The sequence below is a fragment of the Phoenix dactylifera genome, chromosome 9 (assembly GCF_051530095.1).
Source record: "Phoenix dactylifera cultivar Ajwa chromosome 9, Ajwa_hap1_PhDact_Kaust_v1.1, whole genome shotgun sequence".
Taxonomy (NCBI): domain Eukaryota; kingdom Viridiplantae; phylum Streptophyta; class Magnoliopsida; order Arecales; family Arecaceae; genus Phoenix; species Phoenix dactylifera.
In genome coordinates, this window is record NC_143198.1 from 4,259,179 (window position 1) to 4,276,609 (window position 17,431).

The 17,431-nt window shown below is 37.6% G+C and overlaps 1 protein-coding gene and 1 pseudogene across 2 annotated transcripts; one reads left to right on the forward strand and one right to left on the reverse strand.

Annotated features, from left to right (window-relative positions):
* Positions 1–95: 95 nt before the first annotated feature.
* Positions 96–7,263, forward strand: LOC103712306 (putative disease resistance protein RGA3; annotated as a pseudogene). The gene is made up of 3 exons (XR_016396366.1): positions 96–221; positions 3,862–6,570; positions 7,124–7,263. The product of XR_016396366.1 is annotated as a putative disease resistance protein RGA3 (transcript).
* A 2,728-nt stretch (positions 7,264–9,991) lies between these two features.
* LOC103712305 (plastid division protein PDV2-like) lies at positions 9,992–16,879 on the reverse strand. The gene is made up of 2 exons (XM_008798790.5): positions 16,454–16,879; positions 9,992–10,939 (listed from the first exon to the last, which is right to left on the reverse strand). The coding sequence occupies exons 1-2, from the start codon at positions 16,688–16,690 to the stop codon at positions 10,280–10,282; spliced, it is 897 nt and encodes a 298-aa protein (XP_008797012.3). The 5' UTR covers positions 16,691–16,879; the 3' UTR covers positions 9,992–10,279.
* Between the last annotated feature and the right edge of the window lie 552 nt (positions 16,880–17,431).

Below are 17,431 nucleotides of genomic sequence, written 5' to 3' on the forward strand. Positions count from 1 at the left end.
CCATCGTGCTGCTAGACGGAAATATTCTTGCTCCAAATTCACGTATCGAATCGAATTTCTACTCGTTTTAATACATGGGAAGACGAGGCGAACATGCAGCGGCGGGGAAACTTAGGAACAGCTCTGCCATCCTAAGTTTCTGGTAGACTGGTCCTCTTCTCGTCCGCCTCCCTTTTCTTTATGTCCATCGGCGTCGAGTTCTACAGCCACACCGCCTTCTGGTGATCTTCTGTCCCTTCTTTTCTTTGATCAAATTTGATGTGTTTTATCTTAATGTCGCTATAATTCTGGATGTTCTTGCATCAAAATCATAACTTTAGCTCAGAACTTCGTTAAAGTCTGAATTTTGATTTATAGGCTGCAAGAAAATTTGGTTTGGAAGGTCGTAGCTTGTCTTGGGCTCCATGGTGATGATTGCTTGCATTTGGTTGTGATAGGGGATGAGGAAACAGGCTATCCCAATTGTGGGATTGCTTGAATTGACGTCCAATTCAGCTGTTACGGTCTTTGCCGACGTTTATAAGTATCATCCAACTGAAAATTTTCCAACGCCTTTTTGCACCAGCAAGTTAATATTAGCATCGGATCTATTGTTAAAACTAATCCCATTTAAGAAGTGAGTAGGTCTTTGGATGTAGACGTGGTTACGTAAGTTCTTTATTTTTGATTTTATTTTGTTTTGCAAGTTTTTGCGTCAAAAAAAAAAGTGCATGAGAAACATCTTGACCTAAGGTGGTCCATAGTTATTAGAAATTAAACTTGGCTTCTGTAGAGGTAAAAAATTTGCCAAATTAGACTTCCGAAGAATTTCCATAAAAAAAAGGGCAGAATTCTGACTAAGGTATGTTCTTTATATTTAGTTCTGGTTTTCAGGTCTCCAATTAGTTTTAATTGCAATTTTGTATTTTTGCAAGTGGCTCGTTCATCCAACCTCCTCCTTGTTTTGGGAGAATAATAGTGAAAATGCCATCCAAAGTCACATATGGAATGCCTCCTAAGCGTACATGCTGAGGGGAGAAATGACAACCAACTTAGCAAGCTCTAGGTGGCTTCATTGAGGGATGGCAATTTTAGACTTGACCCATCAATCCAACCTATAGACAACTTGCTTTCAATAGGTTCCGGTTTGATGTAAATTTGTTAGGATAATAATCAGGTCTACCTGCCTAGACCTATTTCTTAAATGGGTCAAGTTCTGGTTTGAACCTTGAACCTGTTTAACTCCTTTCTAATACGTTTAATAATTCGATCGGGTCATGACTTGACCCTTTTAAGCCAACCTGCTTAACCTATTCAACTTGTTTAAATATATTTAATTTGTTAAAAATCCATCTAACGTGTTTAACCTATTTAACTTGATTCGATTTGTTTAGTAAATGGGCTATATTGGCTGGGTTGGGTTATCTGTTTAATAAATAAGTCGGCTTCAATTTTCAATTTTTGACCTATTTAAAAAACAGTTTGGGCTGATAAATTTTTAACCCGACCGGCATCCGACCTAACTCGTATTCGACTCATTCAACCCAAATTGCCACCCCTAGCTTCATCATGTCTTTAATCTATGTGAACTTATTAATTGACATAGAAAGGGGAAAAATGGGAAGCTACCATGGATGGAAAGGGGGTGGGTATAGGTTAGATAGGCCATTATCTATACCTGCCCCCACAATCAAAACCCACATACCCATACCTATCACATGTGTAGCTCAGGATGGGCCGGATAGAGTTACATGGGATAGGTAAAGTTGCAGAAATCATTTTTCTAATTATAAAGCAAACAAATAAAAAAAGAATATAAAAGTAAATCTCAGTATTTTACATAACATTAAACAAGATAAGTGTCCAAGACATAGAACCTAACGAACTAACTTTTCAATAATAATAGAAATATTGTTCCTTAGTAAGTCAAATTTTCCTCAAACTAAGAAAAGCAATCAACTAAATAGAAGAATAACTAAGCATTATCTTGTAGCCTCTCACATGTTTAATTTTTCTCGTGATTGATTACAAACTTCTTTCTCCATTATCATCATAATCATCAAGGCTTATATATAATCAATTCTGGTTTGAGGTAGGTATTGCAATTATCCATACTTGCCCTGAATTTGCTACAGGTTTTAGAATGAAGACGCTTCCCCGCTATCGACTCTAAATATGTGTAAAATAACCCACTCTATTTGGGTTGAATTAGGCCGGATACTCGATGAAGCAGAACTTTGTCTTTCAACATAAAGAACATTTCTTTCTTCTCCACCTTGAGCGGTTTCATATCACAATTCCTAGTTAATTTCTTTCTTGCATTTTCTCTGTTACACACATTGTTTAAGAACAATTAGAAGGACCTCCATTTTTCACCATTTTAGTTTTATGAGACCTGAAAGTGCAAATGAACGTAATGAGCTTGAATTTGCATGCATTACAAACAGTTTGTCTTCTACATATATGTATACGGATTAAGTTTAGGATACAATAAAAATGTCCCCCACAAGCTCTGCTTTATAGGCACACTATGTACTATTCAAAGAAAATGACATAAACCTCGTGCATTTGAAAGAACTTTGAAAATGTAACTTCAAGTGTTTGAAGAAAACCATTTGTTCTTCAAATCTCACTAATTTAATATAGTTGTAAATTCAATCATTTATTGTTTTTGAGCTATTACTCTCTCATGTAATTATTTCTTTGCAATATTCCCATCCCATAATAAATTTTAAATCCCTTTACTAAAGTAAAATTGGATATGTCTATTAATCAATCAACCTCATTCTACCAATCGATTTAATCAATTTTGCACATTAATAACCTAATCAATTACTAGTTATAGTTTCTCAAAAAACAATCCACTCATTCTAGCAATTACTAGCTCAATCTATGGTACAAATCACCAGTATTGCTAAAAAAACGTTTGAATTGATGCGCCATCCTTGGATCGATAAAGACTGAGGTTGAAAGTGATTGACATGGAGACTACTTTGTGCCTTAGTTTTATTAAATAGCTATTGATAATCTTAGATGATTTTAGGCTTAGGGTATTGTCACATGGGTTTGGGTTGTATCTTTCCTGCGAAAGAATGATTAATCTTTTTTCACGATATCAACCATTGGATTACATCTTGCACAAATCTCAAAGGATCCCAGCCTTTTTATTCATCCATCTGCACAGATCTCAAAATGGCCATTGTGCAATTCAATGGTTGATGTTGCAACAAAAGATGAATCATTCTTTCGCGTGAAAGATATAGCTCAAACCATTTGGCATAAAAGAATTTTGAAGTGTTGATTTTTGAACAAAAAGCCAAGAGAGATTTATATTTTTTTTATTTTATTTTATTATTTTTTTGGTACAATGGCGGCTCACATATGGCGGGTTAGATTTATAAACTAAAAAGGAAGGACCTTGACCAAGGCAAATTTATTTTGGCATACTGGGATTTGCTCCTCTTGAAGGTTAGATTTATTACATAATATTCCAATTAAGCGAGCTCAAAGCCAAGAAAGGGGTTAATAGATTCCACCAAGAAGTAGCAATAAGTATTTTGATGGAATGGGGAGGAAGTAAGGTAATTCCCTCACTCAATTTAATTGATTTAAACTAAGTCGATGTATAATAAATTCTTTAACAGAACAAGGAGCAATAAGTAGATGTAAAACAATTCATACTTTAATGAAGGCTGTCTGACGAACAAAGAATCCCAATAAAAAAATTCTGAATATATTAAGCTCCGGAGAGGACACCCAAGTTAATGGAAGATAACTAGATCCAGCTGCCAGTGTGGTTAATCCACACTTTGCTTACTTTTCATCTTTGTTAATTGGTTACCGACATCCCAGGTGTTCTCTGTTCTGTTTCCTCTCTTCCAGATTTTGGTTGCTAGAGATCATCGTGCAAGAAGGAGATGTCTGATCCCTTCATCTCAAAGCTCCTTGATGTCCTAGTCGCTTTGGTGAATGATGAGGTGGCCATGCTCTGGGGTGTGAAGGGAGAGATCAAACGGCTCCAACAAAGACTCGGAACCATAAACGCCGTCCTCGTCGATGCTGAAAATCGAAGGATTCAGAACAAAGCCATAGACGACTGGCTCAAGAACCTGAAGGACGTCATGTATGACGCTGATGACATCCTCGACGAATGCCAGATCGAGACCGAGAAATCTAAAGCTGCAGTCTCCTCTAGAAGTCAACCTTGCTCTTGCCTCTTCTATTGCCCTTGCTTTGGCAAGACGGTGTTTGCTCATCAGATTGGCAGGAGAATCAAAGGCTGGACGACATCTTGCAAGACAGTTCTAGATTTAATCTCCAGCCCTTTTCCGCCGACCGCGGTGACCACCGATCCACTTCTCTATTTGGCAGGCAGACATCTCCCGTAGCTGAGCTTGATATCGTAGGGTCCAATATCCAGAAGGATACCGACAAACTCGTGGAGTTGTTGATAAACGAGGATAGTCGGGAAAATATTCTTGTACATGCCATCGTAGGAACTGGGGGAATTGGCAAGACCACTCTTGCTCGGAAGATTTTTAACGATGAAAGGATAACAACCAAGTTCTTGATGACGCTCTGGGTCTGTGTGTCCAAAGATTTTGAAGAGACCAGTCTACTGAAAGAGATCATCACTCAGGCGAAGGGCAATCCAGGAGGCGCTTCTAGCAGAGCACAGCTCGAGCCCAAGGTTCGAAACGCCGTCGCAAATGAGAAATTCCTGCTCGTCTTGGATGACGTGTGGGACCCAAAAGTATGGAATGATTTACTCCGAAACCCCTTGCAGAGTGCGGCAACTGGAAGTAGGGTCCTTGTGACCACAAGAAGCCATGGGGTTGCATCGGGAATGAAGGCTGTACGACCTCATCATCAAGTGGAGCTCTTGACTGCTGAAGATGGTTGGGTGCTGCTATGCAAGAAGGTGGTTTTGAGCGGGGAGGAGGGAGAGATCGAAGATTTAGAGGATATCGGAAAGGAGATTGTTGAGAAATGTGGTGGTCTTCCTCTTGCTATTAAGACCATTGGAGGAGTATTATCAACGAAGAGCGGGACCAAGACGGAGTGGGAGAGAGTTCTTAGAACCCTTTCAAGCAATCCTTGGTCTTCTTCGACCCACTTTTCCCAAGAGGTTCAACCAGCGCTATGGTTAAGTTATGAAGACTTGCCATCTCATCTTAAGCAGTGCTTTTTATATTGCTCGTTGTTCCCTGAGGATTATATATTCAATCGTGTAGCTCTAATTTATTATTGGATCTCTGAAGGGTTCATCCATGAAAAAGGAGATCTAACATTGGAAGAGTTAGGTGAAGATTATTATGGGGAACTTGTTCAGAGGTGTTTTTTGCAACCAGGTCCAGATAATTTTTCAAATTGCACCGTGCATGATATACTATGGTCTCTTGCTCGGTTTTTAGCAGGAGATGAGAATTTGGTTGTGAATGATGGGGGGGAAGTCCCAATTAATTCATCTTCAGTGAAGCCACGTCGCTTACGGGGTGATGTTACAGAAGAAAACTGCCAAGCATTTATTGGTGCATTGGAAGGGCACAAATCTTTAAGGACTCTGCTGCTAGACTCAGCAGAAATCCAAGAGAATGATCTCGACAATCTGATTAAGAAGACACCGCGTCTGAGAGTACTAAAGTTTTCAAACTCTCTGATCAAAAAATTGCCAGACTCCTTGGGAAATCTCATACATCTACGTTATTTAGATCTGTCATTTTCCGACATAAGTGCCCTACCAGAGAGCATAGGAAACCTTGTAAATCTGCAGTTCTTGATCCTCGGGGGCGCAAATCTACGCAGCCTTCCTAAAGGGATCGAAAAGTTGCAAAACCTGCGGTTTCTTCTGCTTGTTGAATCAGAACTGGCGAAGCTTCCATCACTAGGGAAGCTCCCAAACTTGAATTCCTTCTACATAGTAGGAGCACGTGCTATCAAAAAGATTGGGACTGAATTTCTGGGTCAGGAACCTGATTGTAGCAGTGATCAAGGTGGCAGGATGCAAATTTTTCCAAAGTTAACAAAATTGATATTTGCAGAGATGCCCGACTGGGAGGAATGGGAATGGGAGGTGAAGGATGATGACAGATTGACAGCCGTACCAAAGTTAAAAAAATTGGCACTTCATGATTGTCCAAAGTTGAGGTCTCTTCCTTCTGGTCTTGTTCACCATGCCACTACCCTAACAAAGCTGCAGATAGTATCCTGCGATAGTCTAAAAGCAATCAGGGGCTTTTCCTCCATCCAAGAACTGAAAATAGCTGACAGCCCTAATCTAGAGGTTGTTTCAGACCTTCCTAGCTTGAAAACATTGAAGTTGAAAGATCATGACATGCGGGCCCTGCCAGAGTGGTTAACTGACTTCCCTACACTCAACAAGCTTGAGATCGAGGCCGATGAACAACTACTCCGCAGATGCCTCAATGATGGCTTAGATTGGCCCAAGATTGAACATATCCCCTACGTATATGCCAAGAGTAGTTATAGATCCAGATACATCTCCAAGAGTCCCTCGGGGTTCAGCACCAACTTAAATGATTATGTTGAAGATCATGAGTAGAGCACACAAGGTTCTCTCTTCGCAATGAGGTAACATTTTGTTTTCTAAATATCATGCTTCTTTTTGTCGAAAAAAATGGAATTTTTTTCTATATCATCATACATTTTAGAATTCCTATCCAAATCTTGTTTGGCTAAACTAGTCTTATTTGTTGTTAGATTTGTGAGACGGTGTTTTGCTTCTACATCATATGTTGTTTTAGTATCCGTAGTCCACGCGGAACTAAGCCCAAGCAGCCTTTTACTTGGTTCGGCTTAGCTTGTTTGCACCCCTAATTTCGAGACTGGATGCTGAGTACGAAGGATTTGAAGATCTGGTTGAAGGGAACTGCTACCGAGATTTATAATCATGCTTCTCTTCCACCCCTGATATCCTAAGTCCGCATCTTATTGTTTACTGTCAACTAATTCAAGGACATGCAGCAAACTGTCTACATGTAGTAGGTGAATTTTTGGAAAATTATATATGTTCATGGTATCATGCATATTTTTCACTTGATTTTCTGGAGTACTTCACATGTGCTCACAATAGTGATCATTTTTTTGACTTGATGTTGCTGTCCTTCTTTCTTTTCTTGTGCAGATGGATTTTATGCAACCAACTTGAGGATCTTGGAGGAAGATATTAGTGCTCTAACTTTGTGATAGCTCTTCATGTATCATTAGGAACTACCTTTCGTCTGTTGGCATGTACTTAATGGTTGTTTCACCCAAATACTGCTTTTATAAGACCAAATAAGTTGGAACTCTGTATGGTGGTTATGAACTTATGCAATGATACTATGAATATGATGGTATTTTTATTAAATATTCTAATTATTGGATGGTTCTTTTTTTAGCAATATGTGAAGGGGAATGCTAGCACATGCAAAGGAACAAACAAGCAAAGGTAAAACTATTATTTGCCGGAATTATATTCATATGTTGGAGCAAAGATCAGAATGTCTAGCTGTTCCAATTGCTAGGAGCTGAACTTTGACACATCACATTGTGAGCTTCACTTCTAACTTTGCTAGACCTGAATTCAGTTCTCTACTTAGATTGGGTCAAACTTAAGGAGGACCTAGTTATGTTGGTACTTTGCTTGCAGGAGATTATGGGTTTCAATTTTATTAAGATATTAAAAAAATTTCAAAATACTGGAACTTGCAAAATTGATGACTCACGAGACAAAGTGCAACAGTATGGAGGCTTATGGAGTTATTTGGCGTAGGTCCCAGCTTTGGGGATCTTAACACACAAAATTATAGAGACACTCTCCCTACTTTGGAGGTATCCCAAATACACCCCCTCAATTTTAAAAGTTTCAAACTAACTCTTTAAGTTTCCAAATCATTCCAAAGTGGTTCTCTAGCTCCCCAACCAGCCAACGCCATTAGTTTACTCACCATCTTCAGACATCTACAAACGTCTTTTGACCATGTAGATGAGTGAAGCAGTTCGGGGTGCCCAGAGATCTATGTGGTGGATGATCCTTTACTATGGACAATATATTAAGAGTGCTTTAAGAGCTGTGCACATGGATGAATGAAGAGATTTGGACTGCTTTGACATTTGTGCAGTGGGTGATCCTTCGCTAAGTCATATATTAAGTGTGATTTGAGATCTATGTAAGAGGATGGAGTTCGGAGTACTTTAAAATCTGTGCGGTGGGTGATTTTTAACTATGAACTATATACTATGGATGTTTTAAGATCTATGCAGGTAGATAAATGAAGAAGTTTGGAGTGCTTTGAGATCAGTGTTATGGGCGATCCTTAACTATGGGCCATACATGTGCTTTGAAATCTATGCATGTGGATGAATAAAGGAGTTCAGAGTGCTTTCAGTTCTGCGCCGTGGGTGTTCTAGCATCCATATTTAATTTTTTATGATAAATTCACACATTTTCTCGTAGAAAGACACTATAATAAACATATAAAACATGATGACGAGCAATTTTTGGCAATTCAAAACGAGAGTACCATGATCTAAAAACAATGTACAGTAAGACATTGCATGAAAATATACATATAGAAGCCAGTATATATGTTCAACCCTAGGAGGAAGAGGCTTCATCTCTGCTTTGATAGATGCAGCCAGATGATCATAAGCTTGCCCCCAGGCAACTTTCATTTCTGGGCACCACATTTCTGGAACCACACCCTCTATTGTGCCTAATAGTGCAAACTTTACAACCCGTATGGCCATTAGCAAACCATTACCAGCTTACACTCAATAAACAAGGAAGCTCTAAGCTCAAACAAGCGAATATATGGAAGGAATGATGCACTCAGTAGCAGCGCTCTTCATCTAGAGAAAATTGTTCTTATAATTATTTTTACATACACCAAGTGTTGTTAAATATTTGTCACATATCTTTACGATAAGACTATGCACCAAATTTTATGGTCGAACCGCATTATGCAAATCACTGGTCAATTGGGAAATTGGTGAATAAATCTTCAAGTTCATTTCATATTTCTATACCTGAATGGAAATAAGCCGTCGTTTCTTCACATTTGGTGCTTCCTAAGGGGTGCGAATGGGTGAACATATTATGTCATACCAGGAATAAAATATCCCAAGGTTAACAAAGGCCTGTGGGCTGGCCCATTTGCATTTTCTTTAAAGAAAATATTTTGTCCATTGTCCTAATTGCTTCAGCCGACAATTACCTAAAGACAGAACTATGGGTTTTATAGTCTCATTGTTAAGCTAAAAATATTTTATTTATAATTTCTCTGCATTTGACATTGTGATTTAAGGGTCAGATATCATAAAACTCCCCTAAGGAATTATGCTTTCATAGCACTGTAAACTGGACATGTTATACCACCCACATCAATGATACAGATATCATAAAACATTTATCAATAATTAACAGTATACGGGCATATGAAATGTGGATGCCAACAACAAACTACAACGTGAAAACACAAAACTATATAAATTTTTTTAATAACAAATTGTACCTCCATAACTTATAAATTGTAATTGTAAGATCCTCCTAAACTGTATTTCTTATATCTTTTAATCTTACTCTCAAAAGGGTGAAAAGAATATTTTGTAATTTTAAGTCTTGACTCACTGTAATTGCTTTGTGCCTTCCAAAGTTGAGTCATCAAGGAAGGGAAAGTGACTCGTGGAAGGAGACAGAACGGAATGAATTTGTTGGAACATAATAAGTTATAATATAATAAATAAATGTAAATAAAATTATTAATTCCTCAGTATTTTTATTCTACAGTTTAAATCATTTTTATCAATTAGGAACTCATGGCCTGATTCTATTGAGAAAGCCGGGTTCTTTTAGTGATGAATTCAATACCTACTAGGACAGAGCCGAATGACTGGCACTTCCCATTTAGAGTTTTAGACCAACTTTGAAATGTTTGCTTTCATGGAGCACATATGCGAACATCATACGGTTTTGTGTATACAAAAAATATTATTAAGTTCTTCACACCGATAAAAATTTCAAGAGACGAGTCCAGTTCTAAGATCTAAGTTTACAGGCACATCCAAAGGAGAGCAACATGCAAGGAAATAAGCAATGCCTGTACATCTACTTTGTTCCAGACGCACTACTCTGCGTAATGAGTCCATTCTATACAAGTTTGCATCTTTACTTTGAGACACAGGCCGTAAGGCCAAATCATATGCGAAAGGTGAAAAAGTTCTGCTTGCGGAAAGGATCAAACAAAATCTATCTACTAAAGAAGCATAGCTAAGCAAACTGAACTTATCCAAGAACTTCTCATCCAAATCCATAACTTATTTTTGGAGCTGAAACATCTGACTCAAACGGAATTTCAACTCGCTCTTTAACAAGACAACGGGGCTTCCCATCTTCGATCACCAGGATTTTCCCAGGTGGGCACTGAATAGAACCCAGTCTTTCCTCTCCTGCTGGCTTACCGAACAACTCCAGGGCCTTGAACTGAATGGCTTCTTTTATGTGCATTGGCTTGTAACCAGCCAAGCTTAGGATAGACATGACACTAACAAATGTCATCACAGACTTGGCTACCAATCCAAAAACAAATCTTATTCCTCTTGGTGGGTTTCTGTTCCCCTGGTGAGATCTCTGATTCTTTTCTGATTCAACCATGCTCTCCTTGGTATCATGGATGCGGTCTGCTGTCAACCCATTTTGAGAAAGCTTGTACTTACTAGTGAAGTGTGAAGAAGGATAGAGATCATCCAGAACAAACAAGTCAGGTAGGTGACTTGGGTACGGAGGGAGGACAAGTCCGTCATCGCGATCAACAGTTTCACCAGCAAAGGCTGTGGCTTCATGAATCACTTCTAAGTCCTCCCCTTTGTACTCCTTAAGTTTGCTAAGTAATACCATTCGGCTGCAATCAATCTGGGCTAGAATCTCTTCTCTCTCATATCTTTGTTGTTGTTGCAGAGCCTGCGCACAGCAGAAAGAAGACAAAACTTCCTAAGTAGATGAAAAGGGAGTGTTATTTTATTTACCAGTTTCTAGGGATATATACTTTATTTTAATTCATTAGAGACCATCACCAAACAAATTTGATCTGAAAGTTTCAGGGAAGGTTCATGTTAGAAGAAGCTTGCACTAGATTCAAGAAAATTTTCCCAAGTTCCGGAGACTCTCAGTGTGGAAACTGGAAATGGATGAAACGACAGCTTATAAGCATGATAATAAACCAGGACATGCATTATATGCTACTTTAATAGGCATTCAGAAAGGGTACAACATACTGCAAATCCACCAAACATAAACATGAGAAACAAGTTGTAGTTTAGAAAAACAACAACAACAAAAAAAAGAAGGCATCCCGGAGCACGAGGCTCCTGCTACTGCAGGGTGTGGGGAGAGTCAGATGAATGCAGCCTTATACCCACATGTGGAAAGGTTGTTTCCGTGTTTTAAACTTGTGATACCCAGGTCACAATCAAGCAACCTTACTGCCCTATCATTACACCAAGGTCTGCACTTTAGAAACATGTTGTACTTACAAATAGCAAATGGCATAATCATGCAGTCATGATCTAAGAAACTATTCAAGAATCCCTAAAAGCCAAACGGGTGCTCCATGAAAGATTAACATAAGCATAAACGTTGACATAAGCATAAATGTTGCTATATACATCAATTAATGATGCTCACTCAAGTGAGGCTTCTTATGCAAACAAAACATATATTAAGAAATTAACATCAGTGAGACACTTCTACATTAGGGTGGATAATATAGCAGATAAATTTCAACACCTTCAAAAAAGACATATAATTGATTATCTCATAAATATAACATGGCCAGTTGATCATTCTCCTATGAAAGGGATCCCGACTTCACATAATTGTAGGTCATTATAACTGAAGGGTAGGGCTGGATAATTAAACTTGAGAGCAAGGATAAATAGATATATCTAGACAAAGGACCACTTACAGTTTGTCATATGGTAAAGGTTATTTTTTGAATGGGTAAAAAAGCTGTCAAATATGTCATTTCACTTCCAAAATTCTTGTGCAACTCTTGAATATTTAAATATAACTGTAAACAATAGAGGTAGTAGGTAATACATTTGATCTTAGTTCAAAGTCAGAACCATAATTTGTATGACATGTCATGTGCGATCAAAATGAACAACTTCTGCAATTAAATAGGTGCATATTATATTCAGGTTTTTCAAAAAGCATGAAATTAGAACTTTATGTTGCCCGGTATAAGAAGTTCAATTCATTCCTCCAATTGCCCAAATATCCACAGAAGAGTCATAGAATGTTATATGTTTATTCACGGATAAGCACAACCTTAGTCATTTAGTTCATTGAGGTTTGATAAGCAAGATTAGTTCCAAGCACATGGATAAAAAAAAGTTACACTATTTTCTTCTAAGGGCATAACTTGGAATAAGCTTGATCAATTGCCGAAAACTTTTCCTCATTTATGAGATGAAGTTAGTAGTTTAAAGTTCATTGTAACAAGGATACAATCCTAAGCAAGAAAAAAATTTAGAGTTAAAACAATGTTAGAAACACAATATCAAAAAATTCATAATTGAAGAAAGTGAGAGACGAAGCAGATTCTAGTGCAGCACCCAGAAAACTACATCCTTGAAGAAAGCGAGTTAGAAATACTGATAAGCATGATGAAACACTTTAAAACTGATAAACCACGATATCTAATTGGCCTTGTAGAAACAATTATTAAGAAGATTTAAATTGGAGCAAGAAAGAAAAGGAGTAACCAAATAAACATATTCACATCTCCACGAGGCAAAGATAAGAAGCACTGGGAAGCAGAAGACTGGATCAGTTTGTAAAACAGCAGTAGCAACCACTATCAAGGTCTGCAGTTTCAACATCAGGCACCATATTGGTACCTAATCAGCATGGTACAGTACTATACTAACTCTCAGTACGCAAATGCACTGATACAGCATTTTTTGTTTTTTTTTTTGTTTTTGAGAATTATTTTAAGGTTATGGATATTTAACAGGAAAGAATAGGAAAAAGAAAAAAAAAGGAAGGAAGGGAATGAAGAAGAAAATGAAAGAAACAAAGAAAGAAAGGGAAGAAGATGAAAAAGGAAAGAAATAAAGGAAAGGAGGGAGATGCTTACGATCCTAACAGATCCTGATCCCAAGACGTGAACCTGAACATAAAATGCTACTTTCATCTGGATCATAAGATCCAGATCATGGATCACAAGATTTTAGTAACGATGATTATAACTCCTTTTGGTAAATTGCCATGTTTATATTTTAAATTTAATTTATTTAATCTTGAAAGGTAAGCTAAGTACTATAATTCCCATACTTAGTATTTTATTTGAGATTGATTTGACATTTATATTGATATAAAATCCAGTTTCATCTTCGAAAAATATCTCATGCATCTATTTAAGATTTTCCAAAAATAGAGAAAAATATTGTAGGGTTGGTGTATTTTTATATATTTTGTGTTTTAGTTAATTCATGGCATGTAGCTCCTCTGTATGCTCTTTTCAGTTTTTTTTGTTGCTTCTTCTATAACATCCAGTTTCATCTTCGAAAAATATCTCATGCATCTATTTATGATTTTCAAAAAATAGAGAAAAATATTGTAGGCTTGGTGTATTTTTATATATTTTGTGTTTTAGTTAATTCATGGCATGTAGCTCCTCTGTATGCTCTTTTCAGTTTTTTTTGTTGCTCCTTCTATAAATAATGATAGCTTTTTCATGAACCGTAGAAGCTACTCATCACCAAGCTTGGAAATAGAGCATCTTTTTTATATATGTTCATGGTTGTTCAAGTTGCCATTAATGGCTTTTGCTATTATTATCAATCGTTCGTATCATGATTTTGTGGATTAGACCTGTCAGTGTCTTATCTACACAACTAAAAGCTTGTCCAGAATGTTAATCAATGCGTAATTCCCCTTTGCTCTTGGCTTTTTACTAGTACTATCACTCTTGTAGAATATTTGGAACATTTAACCTACATTTAGTTCCTTCTTTTTTACTGGTAGTAGCTTTTTGAAATTTTGGATGTTTTAATTGTTGCAATTAATTGATACTACATGAAGATATTTTGTTTGTACCAAAAGAAGGAAGATATTTTGCACTTGGCGGGGGGCTAAAGTTTTAGAATGCTTTCATCTCTTGCAACGAGGGGTTTCTGCTTTATTTATTAGTGACAATCCTTTTGAGTTTGACTTTAGCACCATATAGTCAAAATTGTCTTCTTTCACAAACAGGAAAGGTTGTTATTCCCTTGAATGGTCGATAGTAAGTACCAATATAATATACACTATCCCAACTTTCAATAGCTTTAAGAAATTAGCATCTTAATTCGTAAAAGATTATATGGATATAATTTTAGTATCAAACCTGATTTTAGCTCCATCATGACCACACCAAATGGCTACATCTTCCGATGCAAACTTAAGGACAAACAAGAGCCTCATACATAAAAGCAAGAAGTAGCTTGCTTTAATAACTTTAGCAAAGCAGGGTATCACGGGGCTATAAAAATGGGCCACAAATAAAAGCAAACCAGCTATAGCATTATCTTCATATGTAAAAGCAAGAAGAAGCCGACTGGAGGGAGCATATTGATGATTTTGGTGTTCAAGTAATTAATTTAATAATACACTTGTACAGACAAATTTATGAAAGAGCTCCATCGATTCCATGCAAAGAAATTGAAGCATGAAAAAATGGAGACTTTTATGCAAATATCCAGAACAACATTGATAATATTATACATCAAGGTTTTAAATATGGTTCTGGACAGGGTATCAATTAGGGATTGGGGTGCAATGCTACTAGGATGGTATCCTGGTAATCCACTGGGAAGCCTTTTTTATTTCTCATTTTCTTTTTTCTATCATTTGTCATTTCTGATAGTTGCATGGAGGGTTTATAGTGTTTATTTGTCATAATTTAAGATTGGGATAGGTTTTCTGAGCCGATGAGCAGGTTTATGGTGCTGGTATTGGCACCAATTTGGCATGAGTTTGTGGTGTCCATAATCTAGGCCATCTCTCCCCTTCTTTCTCTTTTCTCCCTTTCCTTGTTAGTAGTGAGTTGTACTTAGATGATGTACTAGTACAGGGCCTCTTCTCGGTCCTTTAGTTGAGGGACTAAGGCCCACAATGGGTCCAGTCTCTCAGTGAGCTAACTATATACGCATATACATACATCTATACACACATAGACATACATATATATAGACATATGGAGACATATATACATGCACACACATATGTACATATATACACATACATCATACCCCCCCCCCCCCCCCCCTCTCTTTCTTTTTCTTCATTCATCCTGATTGGTACTGCTGGTCCCTGTCATCAATCCAATCTATATCGGCTGGTACAAACAAACAACAACCAGATAACCTGATTTTTACCAGGACCTAATCTCTCCTTAATTAATCTAGAAAATCCAGAGCAGACTAGGATGGATTGGACCCTTTAAACCTTGATTCACCTTAATATCTACAATTCTAAAGCCAAAATAAGATCATAAAGGCCTATGGCTACTGGATAGCCAAATTTCATGTGACGTCCAAAATGATTGCATTTGAAAGAAATGTCCAATCTAGTGTAAAGAATCCATCTAAAATGATGAGACAATATTGAAAAGGTTGAACTTTAAGGATAATAATGTCGAAGATTCACTTAATGGTGAATATTTAATATATAATGAAGGGTTAGTGAAGAAATCAGTGTTGCCAAGGAATCGAACTTTCCTATGGTGAAAGACAGCGTAAAATTTATACATAATTTTTCAAAGAGGAAGATAAGAATGTGTCAAATTATATTGAATGAATAGCTGATCTCTACTCCCAGACCCAGAAGAATGAAGCAAAAGACGCATAATGACACAACCAAGAAATAAAGGCTCCATTTAGAAGTTTGTTGGAATAGCTTGCTTATCCAATGCTTTGCTATGAATATGTGATCTTCTAGTCTTGATTGCATCAAACCTCGTGGCAGGAGTTGGGTTGTTTACTATTTCTAGCAGCCACAATTCATTAAGTACTCTGCACCTCTGTCAATGCTTTATGATCTCTACTAAACCGAGTCAGAACAAACTTCGATACCTACTTTAGCATTTCTTCTCTAGTTTTCTTATTATTCCAAGCATATAAATCCAATAGAATCCCTCTCTCAATAATACCCAACCTAGATCTTTCCCCCTGAGGCCTCGATTGACACCTTCAACACTAACGAACTCCCATTTCATAATCTGTAACAAAATCCTATCACGGCTAATCATTCTAAAGATCCAAAAAAAATTGCCATCTTTAGGACTCCTCTGCAGACCTGCTTCACTGAAAATATATGTTTATTTTTTATTTTTACTTTTTAAATCAAAACATAAAGAAACCCTAAATCCAAAACGCGCTACAAACATCAGACAGCAAAAAAGCAAATAACAGCGGAGAAAAAGATAAATACCTGCAAGGCGGCGAGCTGCCGCTCCAGTGACTCGAGGGCATGGCGGATACTCAGGAGGCTCTCTTCCTCCTCCTCCGCCGCCGCCGCCGCCACTGCCGCCGCTGTCAACGCCGTTCCACCGTCGCCAGGATCGGCTTCCCGGCCTCGAATGCCGCCGCTCCGATCGATGCAGTTGCTGATCTTGGCGCGGAGTTCCGTTGCTCGGGCCAGCACCAGCCCTATCTCCTCTCCCTCCATAGCCTTCGAATTCTCTCTCTCTAGTGGAGAGGAAGCTGCGAGAAGCGGACGAAGGCCAGCTTCACGAATTCCATTTATTTCTCACGCTCGAAACTTGGTTTGTTTGTACTTGGAGAAAGGAGAGGCTCCGAATCCTTGCCGTGATGGGTGGTGACTGGTAAGCGAGGCCCGGCTCACCCCGAACGGCACTGGCCGATCAAATAGTCTCAGCTATGTAATTAATCAATAATTATTGGGTTTTTTGCCTGAATACCTCATCAATAACTATAGCATGTGATACCAAACTTTTTAATGCAAAAAACAATAATAATTTTATTATAATAGAACATAATATAGGAATGATGGTATCATTTTTCCAAATTACTATAAACTTAATAAAAAATTTATCATTTTTCAAGAATATTTATAATAAAAAAATAATTATTATTATTTTTCATCTATGCGAGACTAGATTTGGGTGCGAACAATATTTATCTTAAAGAAGATCCGGCTATGGTGATCGAGTAGATTTAAAGCCAGCACAACTATGATGATGGGCAACCACTGTTCCAAGGCATATACAGACTCTCGAGAGAGTACGGCTTCTTTCGGACTACTCATATCTATCAGAAAGTTGCATATTATTTGGAAGGAATCCTTTGAGGGAACCATGAGTTTGTTCCTCTCTCTCTTCGTCAACTTTTCTTTTTCGATTTTATTGGTTGTACTCATGCACCATCAATATGAGTCGCCGTTTATCAA